At 42.8% G+C, this 22,336-nt stretch overlaps 1 protein-coding gene across 8 annotated transcripts in view; it reads right to left on the minus strand.

The window, feature by feature from the left end:
• LOC132871503 (muscleblind-like protein 1) overlaps positions 1 to 22,336 on the minus strand; it is a 298,894-nt gene that overhangs the window by 188,047 nt on the left and 88,511 nt on the right. For 7 of the 8 annotated variants that reach the window (XM_060905703.1, XM_060905704.1, XM_060905709.1 and 4 more), the window contains exon 2: positions 19,332 to 20,276. The exons of the other annotated variant lie outside the window; for it this stretch is intronic. In XM_060905703.1, the coding sequence (XP_060761686.1) occupies positions 19,332 to 19,505 (174 nt within the window). In that variant the 5' untranslated portion in view covers positions 19,506 to 20,276. The remainder of the gene's footprint in view (positions 1 to 19,331; positions 20,277 to 22,336) is intronic. 8 annotated transcript variants of the gene reach the window in all.

The following is a 22,336-nucleotide window of genomic DNA, read 5'->3' on the forward strand; positions in this document are numbered from 1 at the left end:
TTCTTTCTTTCTTTTTTTGTGGCAGATGTTTAGCTTGGTTTTACATTTCACACTTAAAAAAATGTAATAAAAATATTCAAATGCAGACCTTTTGCCCTTGAATATATAAATAATGCAAATGTTAAACAAATCATGGAGTGCATCAACAGTATTTTGTAGCAGTTATGAAGTTTTATGTGCCTGATTACTCCGTCAGAGCGTAAACAAGAATACAATGCATAGCTCGAATGAATAAAGAAGAATATTATAAAAAAAAGCTATATAATATGTAGTTAGTAGCGCACACAAACGGACAAAAGTCATGTGTTTGTGAGTCTGACGTGAGAAATCTTCTGTAAAGCTGTACACCGATTATCAAGTGATAATTATGTACAGATGGAGGTGTGTTCAAATCTCAGAACTGTTTGCCAGCCACTAAGCCCACCCTTCAGCTATTCAGATGGACAGTATAAATGGATTCTCTGCCGTATCTGTAAGTCTCTTCAGATAAGAGGTTTCTGCCAAATGAGTGGAAAGGTGGCCTTTGTTCGTTCCTCACACATAATTTCCTGTTTTGTGTCTGGCTTTTTCCTGGAATTAATCTGACGAACTGAAAGTGAGGCATTCAATGAGGACTCATTCAGACTGGATCTGATTTGCTCAAGGAAATTTTTTTTGTGCTTCCTCTCCTTTTTCTGGTGACAAACCTAACTGGAACGCAAAGTCGTGCCACGTAGTGAGAACTCTTTTTTTTTTTTTGCTTTCTCTCTCTTTTTCCTTTTTATTCTCTGCTAAAGGTGTAAATGATTCCAGCAGCCATTCTGTCAAAAGCTGGGAAGAGAAACTGGCAGGGAAAAGCCAAGGTGTGTGTGTGTGTGTGTGTGATCAAGCTGGCCCTTTCACCTGTATGACTAACACAATAACACAGTGTTCTTCTTGAGCACAATCCAGGCCTTAAAGTGATATCACACCAAATCTTCTTCATCACATTTACAGTGGTATGCAAAAGTTTGAGCACCCCTGGTCAAAATTGCTGTTACTGTGAACAGTTGAGCAAGTTGAAGATGAAATGATCTCCAAAAGGCATGAAGTTAAAGACGACTCATTCCCTTTATATTTTAAGCAAAAACATTTTTTTAAAATTTTCATCTTTTACATTTTCAAAATTACAAAAAAGGAAAAGGGCCCAAAGCAAAAAAAGTTTGGGCACCCTGCATGATTAGTACCTAGTAACACCCCCTTTGGCAAGTATCACAGCTTGTAAACACTTTTTGTAGTCAGTTAATAATCTTTCAGTTCTTACTTGGGGGATTTCACACATTCGTCCTTGCAAAAGGCTTCCAGTTCTACAAGTTTCTTGGGCTGTCTTGCATGCACTGCTCTTTTGAGATCTATCCACAGATTTTCAATGATGTTTAGGTCAGGGGACTGTGAGGGCCCGGGCAAAACCTTCAGCTTGGGCTTCTTGAGGTATTCCATTGTAGATTTTGAGGTGTGTTTTGGATCATCGTCTTATTGTAGGACCCGTCCTCTTTTTAATTTCAACTTTTTTACAGATGGTGTGATGTTTGCTTCCAGAATTTGCTGGTATTTATTCGAATCCGTGCTTCCCTCGACCAGTGAAATGCGCCCTGTGCCACTGGCTGCAACACAACCCCAAAGCATGATCGATCCACACCCATGCTTCAGAGTTGGAGAGGTGTTCTTTTCCTGGAATTTGGCACCCTTTTTTCTCCAAACATACCTTTGCACATTGTGGCCAAAAAGATCTATTTTGATTTCATCAGTCCACAGGACTTGTTTCCAAAATGCATCAGGCTTATTTAGATGTTCGTTTGCAAACTTCAGATGCTGAATTTTGTGGCTAGGACGCAGGAACGGTTTTCTTCTGATGACTCTTCCATGAAGGTCATATTTGTTGAGGTGTCGCTGCATAGTAGAACAGTGCACCACCACTCCAGGGTCTGCTAAATCTTTCTGAAGGTCTTTTGCAGTCAAACAGGGGTTTTTATTTGCCTTTCTAGCAATCCAACGAGCAGTTCTTTCTGAAAGTTTTCTCCATCTTCCAGACCTCACCTTGATCTCCACTGTTTCTGTTAACTGCCATTTGTTAATAACATTACAATCTGAGGAAACAGCTACCTGAAAACACTTTGCTACGTTCTTGTAGCCTTCTCCTGCTTTGTCAGCATCAATTATTTTATTATTCAGAATGCGAGGGAGTTGCTTAGAGGAGCCCATGGCTGTTGATTTTAGGGACAAGTTTGAGGAGTCAGAGAATTTATACGGCTTTGAAATCTGCATCATCTGACCTTTCCTAATGAAGAATTTGAACAAGCCACAGCTCAATAAGCTAATTAAGGTCTGGAACCTTGGTAAAAGTTCCCTGAGAACTCAAATGTATTGGGGTGCCCAAACTTTCGCCTGGTGTTCCTTTTCTTTTTTCACTCTCCAATTGTACAAAACAAAAATAATACACAAATCTTGCAGAAAACGCTGAAAAGAAATGTCTCGTCTTTACCTTTATGCCTTTTGGTGATCAGTTCATCTTCTGCTCACTTAACTATTCACAGTAACGGACATTTTCAGTAAGGGTGCCCAAACTTTTGCATGCCACTGTATATTATTTCACACACGCACACAACTCCACTGCAACAGATGCCAAGCTTCTAGAGCATTCTAGAGCAAGACTTGACCTTCTTTGAAGAAGAATTCGATTAAAAAATGCCTTAAATGTATTTAAAGGGATAGTTTGGCCAAAAAAAAAAGTACACAATGTTTCCATTGCGAAAATATCGCTGCTCGGCCAAGATGTTTGCAACGTGTCTGAGATACGAGGCTAATGAAGCTAATATGTAATGGAAGTCTGTCTCACTCAAGCTTTTCATCTACTTGCTTCAAAGGAAGTGATTACTTAAACCTGGGTTGTTGAACAGCAATATTTTTCAATGGAACAAACCAAATGCTTGTAAAAAAGCCGATAAGAAAAAATAACCATAATCCAGCATACATGTCAACCTATAGACCCTTTTCAGTCACGTGACCTTCGTAAACGCGACCGCCATTTTGGACATGTAGTGGACTTCGGCTCGAATCAGTTTGAATGCGAGGAAGGCGACAAACGAAAAACATAAAAGAAAAAGGAGCGAGATGCAGAAAACACCTTCACTATCCAGCGACGTAGGGCATTTACAGGGCGAGCAGAGGGAGAGGTATTTGCAAAAATTGAGGTTAGCAGGCTGAGAGAACGACGTTTACCTGCTTCCACCAGGATTGTTCACTGACGTACGGAAGTACACGAAGCCCTCGTCTTTACCTGACTTCGGCCCACATGATCTGTATACCTATGTCGTTAAAAACCCATCGCCATACACATACACGCCAACGTCCGAGGTTCCGGAGCGTGCTCCGGCTTGCTCCAGGAGTGCTCCGGCCGAGGTTCCGGAGCGCGCTCCCGCTTGCTCCAGGAGTGCTCCGGCCGAGGTTACGGAGCGCGCTCCGGCTTGCTCCGGAGCAAGCCGCTTAATTTGAGGGCAACCTCGGCCGGAGTGTGCTCCGGAACCTCGGCCGGAGCACTCCGGGAGCAAGCCGGCGCGCGCTGCTTAATTTGAGGGGAACCTCGGCCGGAGCACTCTGGGAGCAAGCCAGCGCGCGCTGCTTAATTTGAGGGAGAGCAAGCCGGAGCGCGCTCCGGAACCTCGGACGTTGGCTCCGGCAGCTATTTATACTGGATCCAGTGTAAATAGCTGCCAGATCATAATTACAGTAAACTAGTAAATACAGTAAAGAAAAAACTTGAGACTGAAAGGTTTTAACAGTCATCCAAATGACTGAACGTAAACATTGCTACAGTAACATATCAGCTACTTGTTGACATTAGCTAGTCAACAATAGCTACGGGTACTACAGAAGAACAAAGAGGTTACAATGGGTTATTTTAGCCTATTTGGTTACACACTCGCCGCCACAGAATGTTAACAGCAATATAATGCCTTTTCTGGCTAATTTTATTCGTCTTACCTCCAACAAAGTGGTCACTACACAAGCGTTGGTATGCCGAGGGCTGCCAATCTGTTAATGGCCGCTATCCATCTTCTCCGTCGGGATCCGATAAAATGATAACCCTTGCCTTGTTTGTTGATGGTTACTACATCCAGGTGCACAACAATATAGTGGCATGATGGAAGTCTTGCTGAAAGTAAAAACTTTCTTTGCTGCCGTTCCTCAATGTTGGCTGTGGTAAACTACTGGTAGTACACGTCCAAAATGGCGGCCGCGTTTGTCGTGACGTCAAGTGAAAAGGGTCCATACGGATTGTCCGGAAATTATACGGATTTTAGCTCATTTCAAGGGTGTACGGGCGTATAAACAAAGTCTTACGGATTTTCAGTATTTTCTGACCTAAATTTATTTTGTGTATCTTACTTGAACATCGTCAGCCGATCGTCGCAAAAACATACTGTACAAAAGCTCGATTTATAGACAAAGAATAGCGTGTATGCAGGGGCAGATAACCCAGACTATGTGAAACCGAATGTTTATTCCTCAAGCCTCGTGCAGTATCGCGACTGCAAGACTTCGCTCGTTCCAGTCATGTGCACGATCTGCATTTAAACGCGCCAAACGGTCATTGTTCGAACGATTTTCTCATTGTGCAGAGCGACATTGTTTACACCTGAGAGATTTTGAATTGAGGTTTTTCACCTGACGTCACAGGGTCACGTGACGCCCCGGTGTCCGCCATTTTGAACGTCAAGCTAGCTAATGTCAACATAGTACCTAGTATGTTACTGTAGCAATGTTTACGTTCAGTCATTTGGATGACTGTTAAAACCTTTCAGTCTCAAGTTTTTCCTTTACTGTATTTACTAGTTTACTGAGCTAGCGCGCTCCGGGGCAGGCTAGCGCTAGCTAGCACGCTCCGGGGCAGGCTAGCGCTAGCTAGTGCGCTCCGGGGCAGGCTGGCGCTATTCAGCGCACCCAGGGCAGGCTGGTGCTAGCTAGCGCGCTCCGGGGCATGTGTCAACAGACTAAGAAGTTATTTCAATGACATTTAATAACATTTTGTTTATCCTGAGGACCGAAAGTAAATGAAAATGTGAACAAACCTTAGCTGTCAGTGAACAATCCTGGTGGAAGCAGGTAAACGTCGTTCTCTAAGCCTGCTAACCTCAATTTTTGCAAATACCTCTCCCTCTGCTCGCCCTGTAAATGCCCTACGTCGCTGGATAGTGAAGGTGTTTTCTGCATCTCGCTCCTTTGTCTTTTATGTTTTTCGTTTGTTGCCTTCCTCGCATTCAAACTGATTCGAGCCATGACGTCCAAAATGGCAGCCTCACATGACTTGGTCACGTGGGTGAAAAACCTCAATAGCGTCTGCTGAGTCAAAGAATGGGAACACCGAGAAAGAAAATGAGATACGGCGGGCGGTATCTTCCTGAATGGAAGGAGACATTTAATGGTGTCATTGTTCAGGCGAAAAATGAGGAGTACGCGCACTGCACAGTTTGTGTGCGAGATATAAAAGTTGCGGCGTCTGGAGTTTACGACGTGAGGGAACACATGAGGTCCAAACTACATCAGCGAAATTTGCACCACAAACAGAATCAGCCGCAAATGACGATGTTTGCGTCTAAGCCTAAGACCGATGATCGACCAACAAGTGTAATAAGAGCAGGAGTTACGATCTGTAATTTTATTGCTCAGCACAATTTGCCGCTAGCCGTTGCGGACCACCTGACAGAACTGTTGCCGCGAATTTGCACAGACAGTACGATTGCGAAATCTATCAGCTGTAGGCGCACCAAAACAACGCAAATAATCAAAAAGAGCTTGGCCCCCGAAGCTACACTACCGATCATCCAGCACTGCCGGACGTCGACATTTTCCTCGATGATCGACGAATCCAATGACAAAAAGACGGACAAGCGACTGGCCGTTTTGGTGCGGATCTTCGACATAAACAGAGGGGCGAAGTCAAGAATCATAGACATGCCCATGTGCAATATCGGCACGGCCGAGGCGATTTTCGACATCCTGGACGAAGTTCTCAAGGAAGTTATATTTACTTATTTATTTATTAAGTTTGGTGCGATTCGAAGGCTATAAGGATTTTATGTTGATTTTATGGATTTCTTCCTCTGATACTACAGGCAGACACCCAAAGGGGTTGACATGTATGATCCAGTGACTATCTACATTCTATCCACATTCACTGGATATGAGCAATCACATGCTCTGATTGGCTACTCTACTACTAGGATATCAGCTCATATACCATGAGTAGAGAAAAACAAAATGGCGGAACATGTTGCTGAACCAACCGGGGACGAAATAACAACTCTACTTGAAAACGGTGCTATGCACCTCGTCAGCTATCAGCTCATGTACAACTCGATTTTGTGGAATAACTTAATTATTTAGCTGAAAGCATAGAAATCAGATCAGGGCTCGAGACAGCTATACTACTAAAGGAAGGCTGTCTGTCTGTCTCTCTGTCTATGCAAATTGACATGGCTGGACGCACATGGATCGGTGACACCCCAGAGGGGCCCCAAGACAGTATTTTCGATTTTACAAAACGTGGGATGAGTGCTAATCCAACACACTATTCATTTCCCGTAGCCTACGTGCTCACGCTAACACGCTGCGCACAGCCTCGGCAGGAAATCCCCTCCCTGACTTGCCTTGGAGTTTCGATTGTACGTGACCTCGCAGTCATCATCGGAGACTTCCACTCGGGCCGAGTCTATGTCTCCTCAATGATGGGCAATAACCCCACGTCTCCTCTCCCACAGGTAATAACTGCTAGCTAGCGCTAAAAGGTGAGGATTTTAACCGATTTTTCATTGTATTTACCCTCTCCAGGGTAATTTGTACACTGACAATGAAAATTTTTTTAAGACAAAGAAATAAAAACAGATGACATTTGAACAAACAACTTGTTTTGTCTCCGTGCATCACATTCAAAACAAACGTCTCCTTTGTTCATTCCTAGTCAAAATAATAGCAACGTGAAGCACCACAATGAAACAAAACATCACTACTTCAAATGGTCTTATTTATAGCCATAAACTACTCATTCATGAATAAGCAATAAAAGGTAGCTGGTGTCATTATTCAGTCACGTTAATTGTCAGTGGCGAACCGTTACTATTAAAGCTGGGACTTGAGCTCAGCCAAACCTTAACCAGACACCAAAAAAAAAGCAACAGGGCAAAGGATTTTGTAAGGGATTAGCGGCAGGCTGCCAGGTCACTCCGTTGTGTGTAGCTGTCAATGTTTATTTTAAAAGTAACTCAGTAAATTTCACAGGGAAATGAATACTGAAGTCTCAGTGAAAAATATTGTAGCGAGCGTGCAGCGTGCAAGAGACAGAAATCTTAGTTTCTCAGTCGTTAGCCTGTGTCTGCTGCTTGCTCTTGATAGATAGCACTGGCTTGACTGCTTTATTAGCATTCGCTAACACTACTGATGAACGCTACACCGGCTAGACGGTGACTTCACTGCTGCACTGACAGCACCGACTCGCAGTTAAGCTCGCGTTGGAATTTGCGAAGGCTGAGGGCGATACATTTTTTGGTCCCTCCCACTATAAATCAAAATCCGATTGGTTAATTCATCTGTCACTTCCTACATAAACATACACTGCCATGGCCTTCTGTCCCGGCAATGAAGTCCTAACCAAGGACTTCAAATCCATGACCTTCAGTTTGACATTTCAAGGTCACTCAAGGTCAACATTCATGGTGCTAAATGAAAGCCCATATGGAACTATCTATATGTTGATAATGGCAATATTTCTCAATCATCAGCTGTCAGGTTATAGTCCTATGAAAATCCATGACCTTGAGTTTGACATTTCAAAGTCATTCAAGGTCAGAGGTCATGGTGGCAACTGAAGGCCCATATGGGACTTCTTATATGTTGATAATAGTAAACATCTGCCTTTCAGTAACCATTTTAAAGTGATGAGCCTCTGAAAATCTGTGACCCTGTGTATGACCTTTCAAGGTCACGCAAGGTCAAAGGTCATGGTGTCAAATGAAAGCCCATATATGACTTCCTATATGTCAATGTTATTAAGTATCTCTCTATCTTGAATCGTTTCCCAGTTATGAACCTCTGAAAACCCATGACCTTGACCCCTGACATTTGACCCCCAACTGCTAAGAAAACTATGAGAGATACCCCCATCATGTAGCATATCAATGGAAGCAGAATTGAAAGATGAACATTTTGGATTTGGTTTAAAGTAAATATGATGAACATGAAGGAAGATATCATGAAAAAAAAGATTTTGACCTTGACCAGATGACCCTCAAAATGTTGGCGGTTCTATTTGAGACCAATGCCAATCTATCCCGAAAGTTTCATGAAGATTGGTCCAACCATTTTCCCTTAATGTTGCTATCAAAAAAACAATGAAACAAAGAAACCTAACCAAAAACAATACCCCGCCCCCTGGTGGACTCCGTCCTGGGCGAGGTAAAACTCTCATTGGATAACTCTCATGTTTTCAGGACAGTAACCCTTTCATTTCTGAAGCAAATTTGATAGAAAATGAGGCTAATTTAAAATTAGTCGAGAATAATTGTAATGAAATTATGAAAGAATGAAAGAAATTAAATATAACATTTGAAATGCTGACCTGTTTGGGCCTTCTCTGAAGGCCAAGGCAGCCCTGATGGTTCCCCTCTCTTAGTTGTATATCTGGATCTTCGTAAGCATGGAATTTTGTGTCACGGGGCCATTTTCAAGAAATTGTAGCTAAATACTGTTGTGTCTAACTATTATAGTCTGTTACATTGCATATAATCTAAAGATAGCCACCTTATTAAACATTACAGTCTTCAGCTGCGAAGTTACGTCTTGTTCATGTTTACAGTACAGATTACCGTAAATGCATTGTATTTCAATTTAAAATACAAACTTGTCTCAAAACATCAAGAGCAAAAACGTTTTGAGAAAGTTTAGAGACGCATGTTTGACTTGAATTTATGACTTCAATAAATGACATAAATGGCATCATTAAAATCTTTAAAATACCTCCATTTGGTCAGATTATCAAAATATAGTAATCTGTATCAAAATGTACTTTTCTGATATGGATTACTGTATTCAGATAATTAGATCATTTCGATAATACAGTGGTGCTTGAAAGTTTGTGAACCCTTTAGAATTTTCTCTATTTCTGTATAAATATGACCTAAAACATCATCAGATTTTCACACAAGTCCTAAAAGTAGATAAAGAGAACCCAGTTAAACAAATGAGACAAAAATATTATACTTGGTCATTTATTTATTGAGGAAAATGATCCAATATTACATATCTGTGAGTGGCAAAAGTATGTGAACCTTTGCTTTCAGTATCTGGTGTGACCCCCTTGTGCAGCAATAACTGCAACTAAACGTTTCCGGTAACTGTTGATCAGTCCTGCATACCGGCTTGGAGGAATTTTAGCCCATTCTTCCATATAGAACAGCTTTAACTCTGGGATGTTGGTGGGTTTCCTCACATGAACTGCTCGCTTCAGGTCCTTCCACAAGATTTCGATCGGATTAAGGTCAGGACTTTGACTTGGCCATTCCAAAACATTAACTTTATTCTACTTTAACCGTTCTTTGGTAGAACAACTTGTGTGCTTAGGGTCGTCTTGCTGCATGACCCACCTTCTCTTTAGATTCAGTTCATGGACAGATATCCTGACATTTTCCTTTAGAATTCGCTGGTATAATTCAGAATTCATTGTTCCATCAATGATGGCAAGCCGTCCTGGCCCAGATGCAACAAAACAGGCCCAAACCATGATACTACCACCACCATGTTTCACAGATGGGATAAGGTTCTTATGCTGGAATGCAGTGTTTTCCTTTCTCCAAACATAACGGTTCTCATTTAAACCAAAAAGTTCTATTTTGGTCTCATCCGTCCATAAAACATTTTTCCAATAGCCTTCTGGCTTGTCCACGTGATCTATAGCAAACTGCAGACGAGCAGCAATGTTCTTTTTGGAGAGCAGTGGCTTTCTCCTTGCAACCCTGCCATGCACACCATTGTTGTTCAGTGTTCTCCTTATGGTGGACTCATGAACATTAACATTAGCCAATGTGAGAGAGGCCTTCAGTTGCTTAGAAGTTACCCTGGGGTCCTTTGTGACCTCGCCAACTATTACACGCCTTCCTCTTGGAGTGATCTTGTTTGGTCGACTACTCCTGGAGAGGGTAACAATGGTCTTGAATTTCCTCCATTTGTACACAATCTGTCTGACTGTGGATTGGTGGAGTCCAAACTCTTTCGAGATGGTTTTGTAACCTTTTCCAGCCTGATGAGCATCAACAACGCTTTTTCTGAGGTCCTCAGAAATCTCCTTTGTTCGTGCCATGATACACTTCCACAAACATGTGTTGTGAAGATTAGACTTTGATAGATCCCTGTTCTTTAAATAAAACAGGGTGCCCACTCACACCTGATTGTCATCCCATTGACTGAAAACACCTGACTCTAATTTCACCTTCAAATGAACTGCTAATCCTAGAGGTTCACATACTTTTGCCACTCATAGATATGTAATATTGGATCATTTTCCTCAATAAATAAATGACCAAGTATAATATTTTTTGTCTCATTTGTTTAAATGGGTCCTCTTTATCTACTTTTAGGACTTGTGTGAAAATCTGATGATGTTTTAGCTCATATTTACGCAGAAATATAGAAAATTCTAAAGGGTTCACAAACTTTCAAGTGCCACTGTATATATCCTTCGGCCTTGGCCGAGATGCCCCGCACAATCCTTCGCCACACCTCTCTTATCAGCCATTGAGTTTGGCAGGTCATTCGCATCGATCCCAGTATCCTTCGATATAGACGCAGGGAAGGTGAGCTTTCTTGACCTTACTGGTCGGTGACTCGGGCTCCACAACAGGAGGCGAGATATCGGTTCCTCCCTAGCATGGAAGCAGTGCCCGGCAAAGAGCACCTTTCTTTGTTTAAGTCTTAGGGAGATAGGTAGTAAGTCCTGATAAATTTCCTCTAGGGTAGCGTGAGCGGACCAGTGGATATTTCGGATGTGACGTAGTAGGTTAGTATCGGTTCCATCTAGTTGCTGGTGTTGTTTGACAGTGTCCAGGTCTCGGCTCCATAAAGGAGGATGGGCTCTATGACCGAGCCAAACAGGTCAATTTTCAGATTGTTATCCAGGCTAGAGCGCCATATCTTGTCGAGGGCAATACAGGCTTTCCAGGCCAGAGCTTTACGGATTTTGAAGTCCTTATAGGAGTCCGTTATGTTGGAGCCTAGGTACTTGAAGTCTCCAACACGTTTAATTTCCTTCCCAGATCAAAAAGTTACGACAGAAGGATCAGGAGAAGTGGATATGTATTCCATCTTGACTTCATTACAATAAAGCCCAACTAGGGCAGCTGAAGTTTCAAGGGCTCAGAGAAGGAATTCCACAATAATATTTAGATATTTAGATAAAGACAGGAGCTGAACTGAACTGGAGGTAGCAAAGTTGAAGATGTTGAGATTGTCATTGGGAGTGACAAAGTGGGACAGGATTAGAAATGATTAGTATATAGTATATTAAAGGGACAGGACATGTAGGACGACTTGGGGACAAAGTGAGAGAGGTGAGATTGAGATGGTTTGGATATGTTCCAGAGAGGAGAGATCCAGGGCATATTGGGAAAAGAATGCTGGAGATGGAGTTGCCAAGTAGAAGGAACAGAAGAAGAGTGAAGATGAGATGAGATTTATGGATGGATGTGGTGAAGGAGGACATGAGGAGAGGACAGTTGGTGTGACAGATTAAGATACGGAGAACAGGAGGAGATGGAGGGACGTTATCTGCTAAGAAGAAGATCGAAATGAACTTTTCTGTTGTATGCCTCTCCAAGTTAATCCCTTATGATACTGTACATGCGTGGTTTCTGTTTTTTTTTTAAGAATTTAAAATTACCAAAGAACATGGTATCTGGTGAAGTCATAGATGATAATCGCTGCTTCATATTTCATACAAAGCATTAGCCTTTTTTTTTTAATGGTCTGCTAATCCGATGAACAGCACAGATGCACATGGCAGGTCAGGACATGAACCTTTGGTGTCAAATCAATAACGTCAGGCCACTTTGGGTAACTATGCTATTTTGTTTTTAAACCAATCTCTTTGTGCATGTATGCATATAATTGAAAACTTCCCATCATCCCTGAAGCTATAGTACACACAGATGTTCATATCTCAATTTAGGGCAGAGAAGGAGACACTCCCATGAGCATCAAATATCTAAATACAACCTCAAGGACGATTCGGATTCTGAATTCTGAACTCGTGCGTTACGTTTCCCACAATTCCACAACACATTTCTCCTTTTTCCTGCATGTGGACAAACTATAAAGGTGACATGTTTCATAAAACTGACAAACATTTCATAAATGTGTCATGATTTTTCACGCCCATTAAGTTTAAAGGGGGACTGAAGTCATTTTTAAACTTGCTTTATTTCTTAATTAACGTGTTATTCAATGACGTTTTCGGTTTTAGTAACCTTATATCGTGACTCGTATTGGCAACTAATCGCAATTAAATATTATACTTATCGGCCTGTTCGGTTTTTAGCCGTGTTGAATGTAGTTTGTTTGGTCCACGGCAGGCGTCGCTTATCCGCGCGATCTTCACGAGACTTGTGCAAGACTTCGAAACGTGAAGTGTCAGCCAGGTGTCAGTGCTGCCATTTTGAAAACTGTTTTCCAAACGAAGTATTGCACAAAAACGAGTTTAAATGACGATTACAGCTTACTTTTTTCAAACTTTCCTGATTTCTATCAAAACAAACAAAACTTCCGGCTTGATTACGTCAGCATTCGAAAGAGGGCGCGCGCACGTGTCTTTTGACAATGTTGGCAGATGTTGGTCACTTTGATTTCCACTGTACGTTTTACTTCCGTCCTACGATGTCTCGCACAGGTCTCGACGAATCTCGTTTACGGCCATTGCTTTGACGTATGGACTGATATATTACATAGCGTATTTCAAACACTCATAACTTGCTATAGCAGCGACAAAATAGCGATCAAAAATCTCATCTCATCTCATTATCTCTAGCCACTTTATCCTTCTACAGGGTCTCAGGCTAGCTGGAGCCTATCCCAGCTGACTACGGGCGAAAGGCGGGGTACACCCTGGACACGTCGCCAGGTCATCACAGGGCTGACACATAGACACAGACAACCATTCACACTCACATTCACACCTACGGTCAATTTAGAGTCACCAGTTAACCTAACCTGCATGTCTTTGGACTGTGGGGGAAACCCGGAGCACCCGGAGGAAACCCACGCGGACACGGGGAGAACATGCAAACTCCGCACAGAAAGGCCCTCGCCGGCCACGGGGCTCGAACCCAGGACCTTCTTGCTGTGAGGCGACAGCGCTAACCACTACACCACCGTGCCGCCCCGCGATCAAAAATGCATTCCGATATTTAATAAAATGAGATAAATAGAATTTTGAGGATAAAAAAATTGCCTTCACTTCTCCTTTAAGTTATTTTTTTAGTTGCACTGTGCATTTGCTTGCATACATTTATTCCATTTATCTGTTCAGCTGACATACATCTTTCCTAACAAAACGTTGTATCATGACACGCTAATGGCGTACTAATGTCATATTGAAGACAGTAATTACAAGCTGACTGCTCGTCTTCTGAGACATCACAATGAGTCGTTTCTATAGAAACAATCTTTCACTGCTTTATCACCAGTATGATCAATAACTATAAAACGACTGAGTTCCTCGAAGACGTAAATTCAATTCACAAGCTGGAAGATAATAATTAATGTAATAAAAGGCTTTCGATTACATTTTCCGAGGAGAAAACCACCACTCATGGTCACATGACCCTGTATATGACATGGTTATGTCAAACTTTTGGTGCAAATTTCAAAGGTAATGCTGCATGCTGTTTCTTACTCAGGTGCTTCCTGATAACTTACTCATAAATTAAAAGCGTAACTTCAAACATGAAAAAATAAAAATGCAAACTTCCAACAGACACGATACGTCTGTCTCTAACTCAACCCCGCCAATCATCTCTCTGTTTGCATTTATTCCGTCCCCTCCATGGGCTTTTTGTTGATTTTGCCATGTGCCTTTTTTTTTTTTACATTTTTTGTTTTGTCTCTGCTCCGCTCCTGTCCTGTCATTGGTTTATTTACACCCTTCTGTTGCATTGTGCTTCGTTTTCTCGTTGCAAAGTCTTACCATGTGTTTAGCATCATTCCTGTAAGTCTGAGCCTTATTTTCCGAGTCTGGTTTCCTTTGTACTTCCTGGTTTTGAACTTTTAGTACTGTCTGTATGTATGTATGTATGTGATTTTAGAACCTGCTATGTTTCCTGACCATTCATGGATTCTCATCTCATCTCATCTCATTATCTCTAGCCGCTTTATCCTTCTACAGGGTCGCAGGCAAGCTGGAGCCTATCCCAGCTGACTACGGGCGAAAGGAGACACCCTGGACAAGTCGCCAGGTCATCACAGGGCTGACACATAGACACAGACAACCATTCACACTCACATTCACACCTACGCTCAATTTAGAGTCACCAGTTAACCTAACCTGCATGTCTTTGGACTGTGGGGGAAACCGGAGCACCCGGAGGAAACCCACGCGGACACGAGGAGAACATGCAAACTCCGCACAGAAAGGCCCTCGCCGGCCACGGGGCTCGAACCCGGACCTTCTTGCTGTGAGGCGACAGCGCTAACCACTACACCACCGTGCCACCCCTGCCTTAAGTCATCGTGAAATTTCCTCATCCAAACAGTCATTCTGGATATTTGCATATTTAACAGTTATTCCACAAAATCGAGTCGTACGTGAGCTGATAGCCGACGAGGCGCATAGCAACAAGTTGGCTATACACTACCGTTCAAAAGTTTGGGGTCACTTTGAAATGTCCTTATTTTTGAAAGAAAAGCACTGTTCTTTTCAATGAAGATCACTTTAAACTAATCAGAAACACACTCTATGCATTGCTAATGTGGTAAATGACTATTCTAGCTGCAAATGTCTGGTTTTTGGTGCAATATCTCCATAGGTGTATAGAGGCCCATTTCCAGCAACTCTCACTCCAGTGTTCTAATGGTACAATGTGTTTGCTCATTGCCTCAGAAGGCTAATGGATGATTAGAAAACCCTTGTACAATCATGTTAGCACAGCTGAAAACAGTTGAGCTCTTTAGAGAAGCTATAAAACTGACCTTCCTTTGAGCAGATTGACTTTCTGGAGCATCACATTTGTGGGGTCGATTAAATGCTCAAAATGGCCAGAAAAATGTCTTGACTATATTTTCTATTCATTTTACAACTTATGGTGGGAAATAAAAGTGTGACTTTTCATGGAAAACACAAAATTGTCTGGGTGACCCCAAACTTTTGAACGGTAGTGTAAGCCATGTACAATGATATTTCGTGGAATAATTGTTTTATTCTATCCACATTCACTGGTGTTTGAGATACAGAGCATTTTTATTTTCATTTTTTGCAAATTCGATAAATAAAAACTTTATCGGATAAAAACGTCCGACAATATCATTTCCGCTTCTTAGAAAGCAGACTTCTTAAAAACCTATCGACGGCTGCACGGACTGACTTTAGTGTTGTTTTTCTGTACAAAGTGCCGTCTTGCTGTCGTGCCCAGGTATAGAAAAGATTTAGACATTTATTTAATTCTTCCTTGGCCATTTCAGTCGTGTAATTTCCAAACTTCTTTGAGCTTTTGAACCAGTTTAAAAAATTTCAACAAATTTTAATGCTTAAAGATGAAGAATGTAAACAAACCAGCAAAAGTCCTTCCCATGCTATGTGGCGCATAGGGCGGCGCCAATCTCCATTTCCATAGCCCTCGGCCTCTCGCCTATTACATAGCTAGGGTTATGGTGGGAGGCGGGTCCTCTGGTAACCGCGAGAGTTTGACTCCCCACTCACATCTGTATTGCAGCGTGCCTTGCCAGACGGCAGTAGGTACCATTTTTATGATGGTCTTTGATATGGCCCGACCATGAGCAGAACTCTTGATCTCCCGATCGAGGGGCAGACACACTAACCACTAGACCAACTCGCGGTGAAAAAAACAGGAGCAATTTATGAAAAATGCTATAATAATAATAATAATTCTTGAAAAAATTTACAAAAGATACGTTCTTACTAGCAAATAATTTAATTCCATATTTTGTTGCCTTTTTTGTGTATTTTTTGGGGGTTTTGTTTTTGAGTAGAGTTTTTATTTCGTCCTCGGTTGGTTCAGAAACGCGCCGCCATTTTGCTTTTTTTCTACTCACCGTATATGAGCTAATATCCTAGTAGTAGAGTAGCCAATCAGAGTGCGCGATTGCTCATATCCAATGAATGTGGATAGAATAATAATACGTAGTTAGTAACTGGTCGTCATTTCTGTGTCATGACAACTCAACTGCAATTTGCAGGATTGATGTAGGGATGAAACAAACAAACAAACAAACAAACAAACAAACAAACAAGAACATCTCAATTCCCATCATCTCAAACAATAAGTTACGCAGTATCTCTGTATTGATATATTGCGACTAAATAATTCATTAGTGCTAAAAGGTTACCTCCGAGAGAGTACATGATTCATGATGCACTTCCATTGCAATATCTCAGAAGGCACAACTTAAAAGTAAAAGTAAAGATTAATATATATAGAGAGAGAGTTCTGTAATACTGCCTCTCTGGACCCGGAGAGTGCTTTCTTATGGTTCGAACAATCAATACTTCAACCCAATCACAAGTTGCTATTAGAGAGAGAAAGAAAAAAAACAATATTTACTTTACGCATCTCTGAGGAATGGGCACTAAGAACTGCCACACAGTGAAAGAAATCAAGAACAGCAGCTCTGGCAGGATGAACCAACATCACTCGAAGTCCATTTCTGTCCTGTCTTGACTATCAGGATTGTAATGTTGTGGCTGTGGGAGAACTTGGCAACCGTGAACCGATCAGATCAATTTTATCTCCATCATATTAGATAGAAACGGCATCATCTTCATTAATCTCAGCAAACTTGTTGAAACACAACCAAGCCTTCTTATCATGTGGTTGCAGGGAGATATTTATACTGACGGTTAAACTGGCTACATTCGCAAATCTGATTTTCTCACTAAATATCACACAGATCCATTTTTTCTGGATTGTCTGGACACAATGATCTGATCGATTCCAATCGGACCTTTCAAATGTAGTCGGAGATTGGGTAGCGGCCATGCTGCGTGAGAACGTCAGATCGGAATTCACATGGCTTTTCCAAGGTTCATCCATCCATCCATTCATTCATCCATCATTGCTTATCCTGTGCAGGGTCACGGGGAAGCTGGAACCTATCCCAGCTGACTATGGGCGAGAAGCGAGGTCCACCCTGGACAAGTCACCAGATCATCGCAGGGCTGACACATCGAGACAAGCAACCATTCACACTCACGGTCAATTTAGAGCCACCAATTAACCTAACCTGCATGTTTTTAGACTGTGGGAGAAACCGGAGCACCTGGAGGAAACTCATGCAGACACGGGGAGAACATGCAAACTCCACACAGAAAGACCCCGTCGGCCGCTGGGCTTGAACCCAGAACCTTCTTACTGTGAGGCAACAGTGCTAAGGATAAGTTCAGTGGTAGGATAAGGAAATGAGAAGCAAAACTATGGAAAGTGAGTTAGCCAAGCAATGTCAAAGCAGGGCTACAAAAAAAGCATGACTCCAGTTCGGGGTGGCATGGTGGTGTAGTGGTTAGTGCTGTCGCCTCACAGCAAGAAGGTCCAGGTTTGATCCCTGTGGTCGGCGAGGGCCTTTCTGTGCGGAGTTTGCATGTTCTCCCCGTGTCCGCGTGGGTTTCCTCCGGGTGCTCCGGTTTCCCCCACAGTCCAAAGACATGCAGGTTAGGTTAACTGGTGACTCTAAATTGAGCGTAGGTGTGAATGTGAGTGTGAATGGTTGTCTGTGTCTATGTGTCAGCCCTGTGATGACCTGGCGACTTGTCCAGGGTGTACCCCGCCTTTCGCCCGTAGTCAGCTGGGATAGGCTCCAGCTTGCCTGCGACCCTGTAGAACAGGATAAAGCGGCTACAGATAATGAGATGAGATGAGACTCCAGTTCGATTACAATTAGGGTTGTAAAGCTTGAACCCAAGCTTCCACATAATACGATACAAGACAATGTTTCTTAATTTGATGATACGACTGAATCTGCAATGATTTGATTGTTATGTCTATTCTTTTCAGTCGTTGCCTTTTAAATTGATCGATCATTCCAAGGTGTTGGATTGTTACTACCCCGAGCAAAAGAAAAACGAGACCGTCAATGACGGCGTAGCTCACTCCGGCCCTGTCTAGTCCAGAAGGAATGATCTCAAGTAGGCCACCGTGCGCAATAAATGTTGCAAGCTACAGTATATACAAGCCTAGGAATACCAGAAAGAATCCAAAATGGCAAGGAATTGACCGAGAAGAAGCGATTTTTGATTATTGAACTGCTCATTAAGGCTTAATTAGTCCATAACTTCATTAATAATTGTAATGAAGCAAATCTGGGTAGACGTTCTATGCAGCCTAGGTACCCCTACCTTCATGCCAGAAAGAATCAAAATCGGTGAAGAATTCAAGGAGAAGAAGTGGAAATTGTTCGTTAGGGATGACTTGATTGATTAATTACTCCATATCTTCATTATTAATTGCAATTATGCAAATTTGAGTAGAAGCTATATATATGCACCCCATGCAGACCTACCTTCCTGCCAAAAAGAATAAAAGTCAGTGAAGAATTGAGAGAGAAGAAGCGATTTTCGCGAAATGTGGACGACGATGGACGGACAGCACACGATGGCATAAGCTCATCGCCCATCAGCCGGATGAGCTCATAATGCAAAAGATGAAGCAAAAGACTCCAATCACTGTCAAACTCAATGTGTCTCTTTTTTATGAAAAAAGTGCCAGAAATAGCTGTGAAAACGTTAAAAGTGAGCCGGATCCAGAACAAAGGCTACTTGAGCATCAAGTTTTTGCCCGTACAAACATGATTCTTTTTGTTGCTTGTGACAAGTAAAAATCATGCAAAATTAATATCGACGTGATGCAGGAATGTGTCTGCAGACAGATACGCGCCACTTTCGGCTACGGATGTGAGCCTTCGAGACAGAGATGATGCAATCTGAAGCTTTTAACGTGAATGTGGCTTTAGTGGTGAATGCAGCAGGTCATAGTGTAGCCTTCCCCCAAATAACTTCCCAAAAAGATGTGTGAAGTAGAAAAGAAGTTTGCCATGGAGTCACTACTCACTTTGAGGGAGTCGAAGCAGGCGATGACTCTCCCGTTTTCCACTTGGCAGCTTTTGGCCGGATGTGCGAACTTACATTCAGAGTCGGGTCGGGAACACGTGCCTCGCTGGAACTCGCGACACACCTCCAGTGTCAGCCATTTCGTGTCCCGGATGGGCGTCACATTAACCGCCATTTTGGCTTAAAAGCAAAAAAAAACAAAGAAATCCAGACGATATGACGGCACTGATGCTGATGCTGATGCTGACGCTGACGCTGATGCTGATGGACAGGAAGCTTGTTGTCCGGTTTGGTTTGTGCACTCGGGAAAAGAGACGAGATTTTGGCTTTTTGTTTATAGGCACTCAGAAATCAAAAATCAGAGGCCCATGTTGTGACCTTTTTATCGTTTGAAGCCTCTATCTGTGGAGGCCTCCGTCTCTCTGTTCCTCACTCTTTCTCCTTCTCTCTCGCTGTCACTCAGTCTCTCCTCAGCTGCGCTGCCAGGCCAGACGGATGGTGAAACTCATTATTGATTACGTGTGGTTGCAGGGGCAGAGGAGGAGAGAGTTGGCGGTGTGGAAAGAGGCAATAGCAGTCACCTCTTGCCCACACTCACTCATACACACACACACACACACACACACACTCACGCACACACACACACACGCATGCACACACACACACACACACGCACACACACACACACACACGCGCGCACTGCCTGGATCCGTCCTTATGACACAGACTCGAGAAGCAACATGGGGGCACACGGCAGGGGGGTGGAGGGTGTTGCGTTGGCGACCAGGTGCGTAGCAGAGGCCGTTCTCGCTCAGAACCGCGGATGTCACTTGGCACTGAAGCGGGTGGCGGGTGGCAGAAGCAGGAAAAAGGGGGTGGGGGGGCGTTGCCCTTTCAAGCGGTCCAAGCAGCAGCGGATGTCAAAGGCACGTCTGTCAGTAGCAACCTGCGGGGGAGAGGAGAGAGTTAACGCTTAGCTCTAACACTCTCACACACACACACACACACACAGGTCTCAATCAACAGCCTCGGCTCTGAAGTGGAAAAATCAAACGGAGCAGCGGGTCTTTTACAGCGAGTAGTGAATTTGTTAAAAAGCAGAACGAGAGTGCCAGAGTGAGAGCGGGCATGGGTCAGAGCGTCAGTGTTACTCTCATAGGCATCTGCTCATTGATCAAGGGTTCGGAATTTACATAATTTTCAAACACACACACACACACACACAGCGATGATTCATTTTTAATTTCAATGCATTGCGTACGAAAATGTGACCAACCGGAAATAAAATTGCAATCACATCAGAACATCCGATCGGAAAACAGATAAACGTATTTCTTCTTGTTCACGCTGGTTTTGTCAAACTTAAACAAATTGTGGGTTCTTTTAGACGTCACTGAGCGCACTGGACATTTCCAGGCCATTCCGAAAGAGCTCGTTGTTGGAAAATGAAAATCACTTTCGACAGTTCGTATGGTGTTTTGAATTTGCATTTCTCTTTTCTTTCAAAAAAAAAAAATTTTTTTTGCTACAAATGTAGCACAAAGGGTCTTGACTTCACTACTGCCATATCCTACAAAAAAAAAAAAAACCTACGAGAACATAAATGTGAAAAGTCCGAAAGATAACGCTGCACAGAGTACGGTAAATCAGAAAGCCGCAGGCTGTGACGGTGTTTCTGACCAGGTGTAAGGAAACATAATCTTCACACAGCTGTAGAAATGAAAGATAGAGTGAAAGAGAGATATACAGAACGAGTTCACATTTGGAGGTGATAGCAAGAGAGGAAGTGAGATGAAGAGTGAAGGGAAAATTGGGGTCTGATGGTTTGGCAAAGAGAGAACAGGAGATTGAAGCGGGAAGGGAAAGATGGAGTACGTTTCAGGGTCATAATGAGAAAGGAAGACAGAAAGGATGATCTCTGACTTTGAAAATATACCGTACTGTACATACAACCGTCCCTGTGCTTGGAACTGTATAGTTTACCGAAAGCCAGCAGAAGTATAACTTTAATTCCTTTAAATGTCATCTATATTATACAACCCGGGCGGCACGGTGGTGTAGTGGTTAGCGCTGTCGCCTCACAGCAAGAAGGTCCTGGGTTCGAGCCCCGGGGCCGGCGAGGGCCTTTCTGTGTGGAGTTTGCATGTTCTCCCCGTGTCCGCGTGGGTTTCCTCCGGGTGCTCCGGTTTCCCCCACAGTCCAAAGACATGCAGGTTAGGTTAACTGGTGACTCTAAATTGACCGTAGGTGTGAATGTGAGTGTGAATGGTTGTCTGTGTCTATGTGTCAGCCCTGTGATGACCTGGCGACTTGTCCAGGGTGTACCCCGCCTTTCGCCCGTAGTCAGCTGGGATAGGCTCCAGCTTGCCTGCGACCCTGTAGAAGGATAAAGCGGCTAGAGATAATGAGATGAGATGAGATTATACAACCCTGATTCCAAAAAAGTTGGGACAAAGTACAAATTGAAAATAAAAACGGAATGCAATGATGTGGAAGTTTCAAAATTCCATATTTTATTCAGAACAGAACATAGATGACATATCAAATGTTTAAACTGAGAAAATGTATCATTTAAAGAGAAAAATTAGGTGATTTTAAATTTCATGACAACAACACATCTCAAAAAAGTTGGGACAAGGCCATGTTTACCACTGTGAGACATCCCCTTTTCTCTTTACAACAGTCTGTAAACATCTGGGGACTGAGGAGACAAGTTGCTCAAGTTTAGGGATAGGAATGTTAACCCATTCTTATCTAATGTAGGATTTTAGTTGCTCAACTGTCTTAGGTCTTTTTTGTCGTATCTTCTGTTTTATGATGCGCCAAATGTTTTCTATGGGTGAAAGATCTGGACTGCAGGCTGGCCAGTTCAGTACCCGGACCCTTCTTCTACGCAGCCATGATGCTGTAATTGATGCAGTATGTGGTTTGGCATTGTCATGTTGGAAAATGCAAGGTCTTCCCTGAAAGAGACGTCATCTGGATGGGAGCATATGTTGCTCTAGA

This window comes from Neoarius graeffei, chromosome 23 (assembly GCF_027579695.1).
Source record: "Neoarius graeffei isolate fNeoGra1 chromosome 23, fNeoGra1.pri, whole genome shotgun sequence".
In the NCBI taxonomy this organism is placed as follows: domain Eukaryota; kingdom Metazoa; phylum Chordata; class Actinopteri; order Siluriformes; family Ariidae; genus Neoarius; species Neoarius graeffei.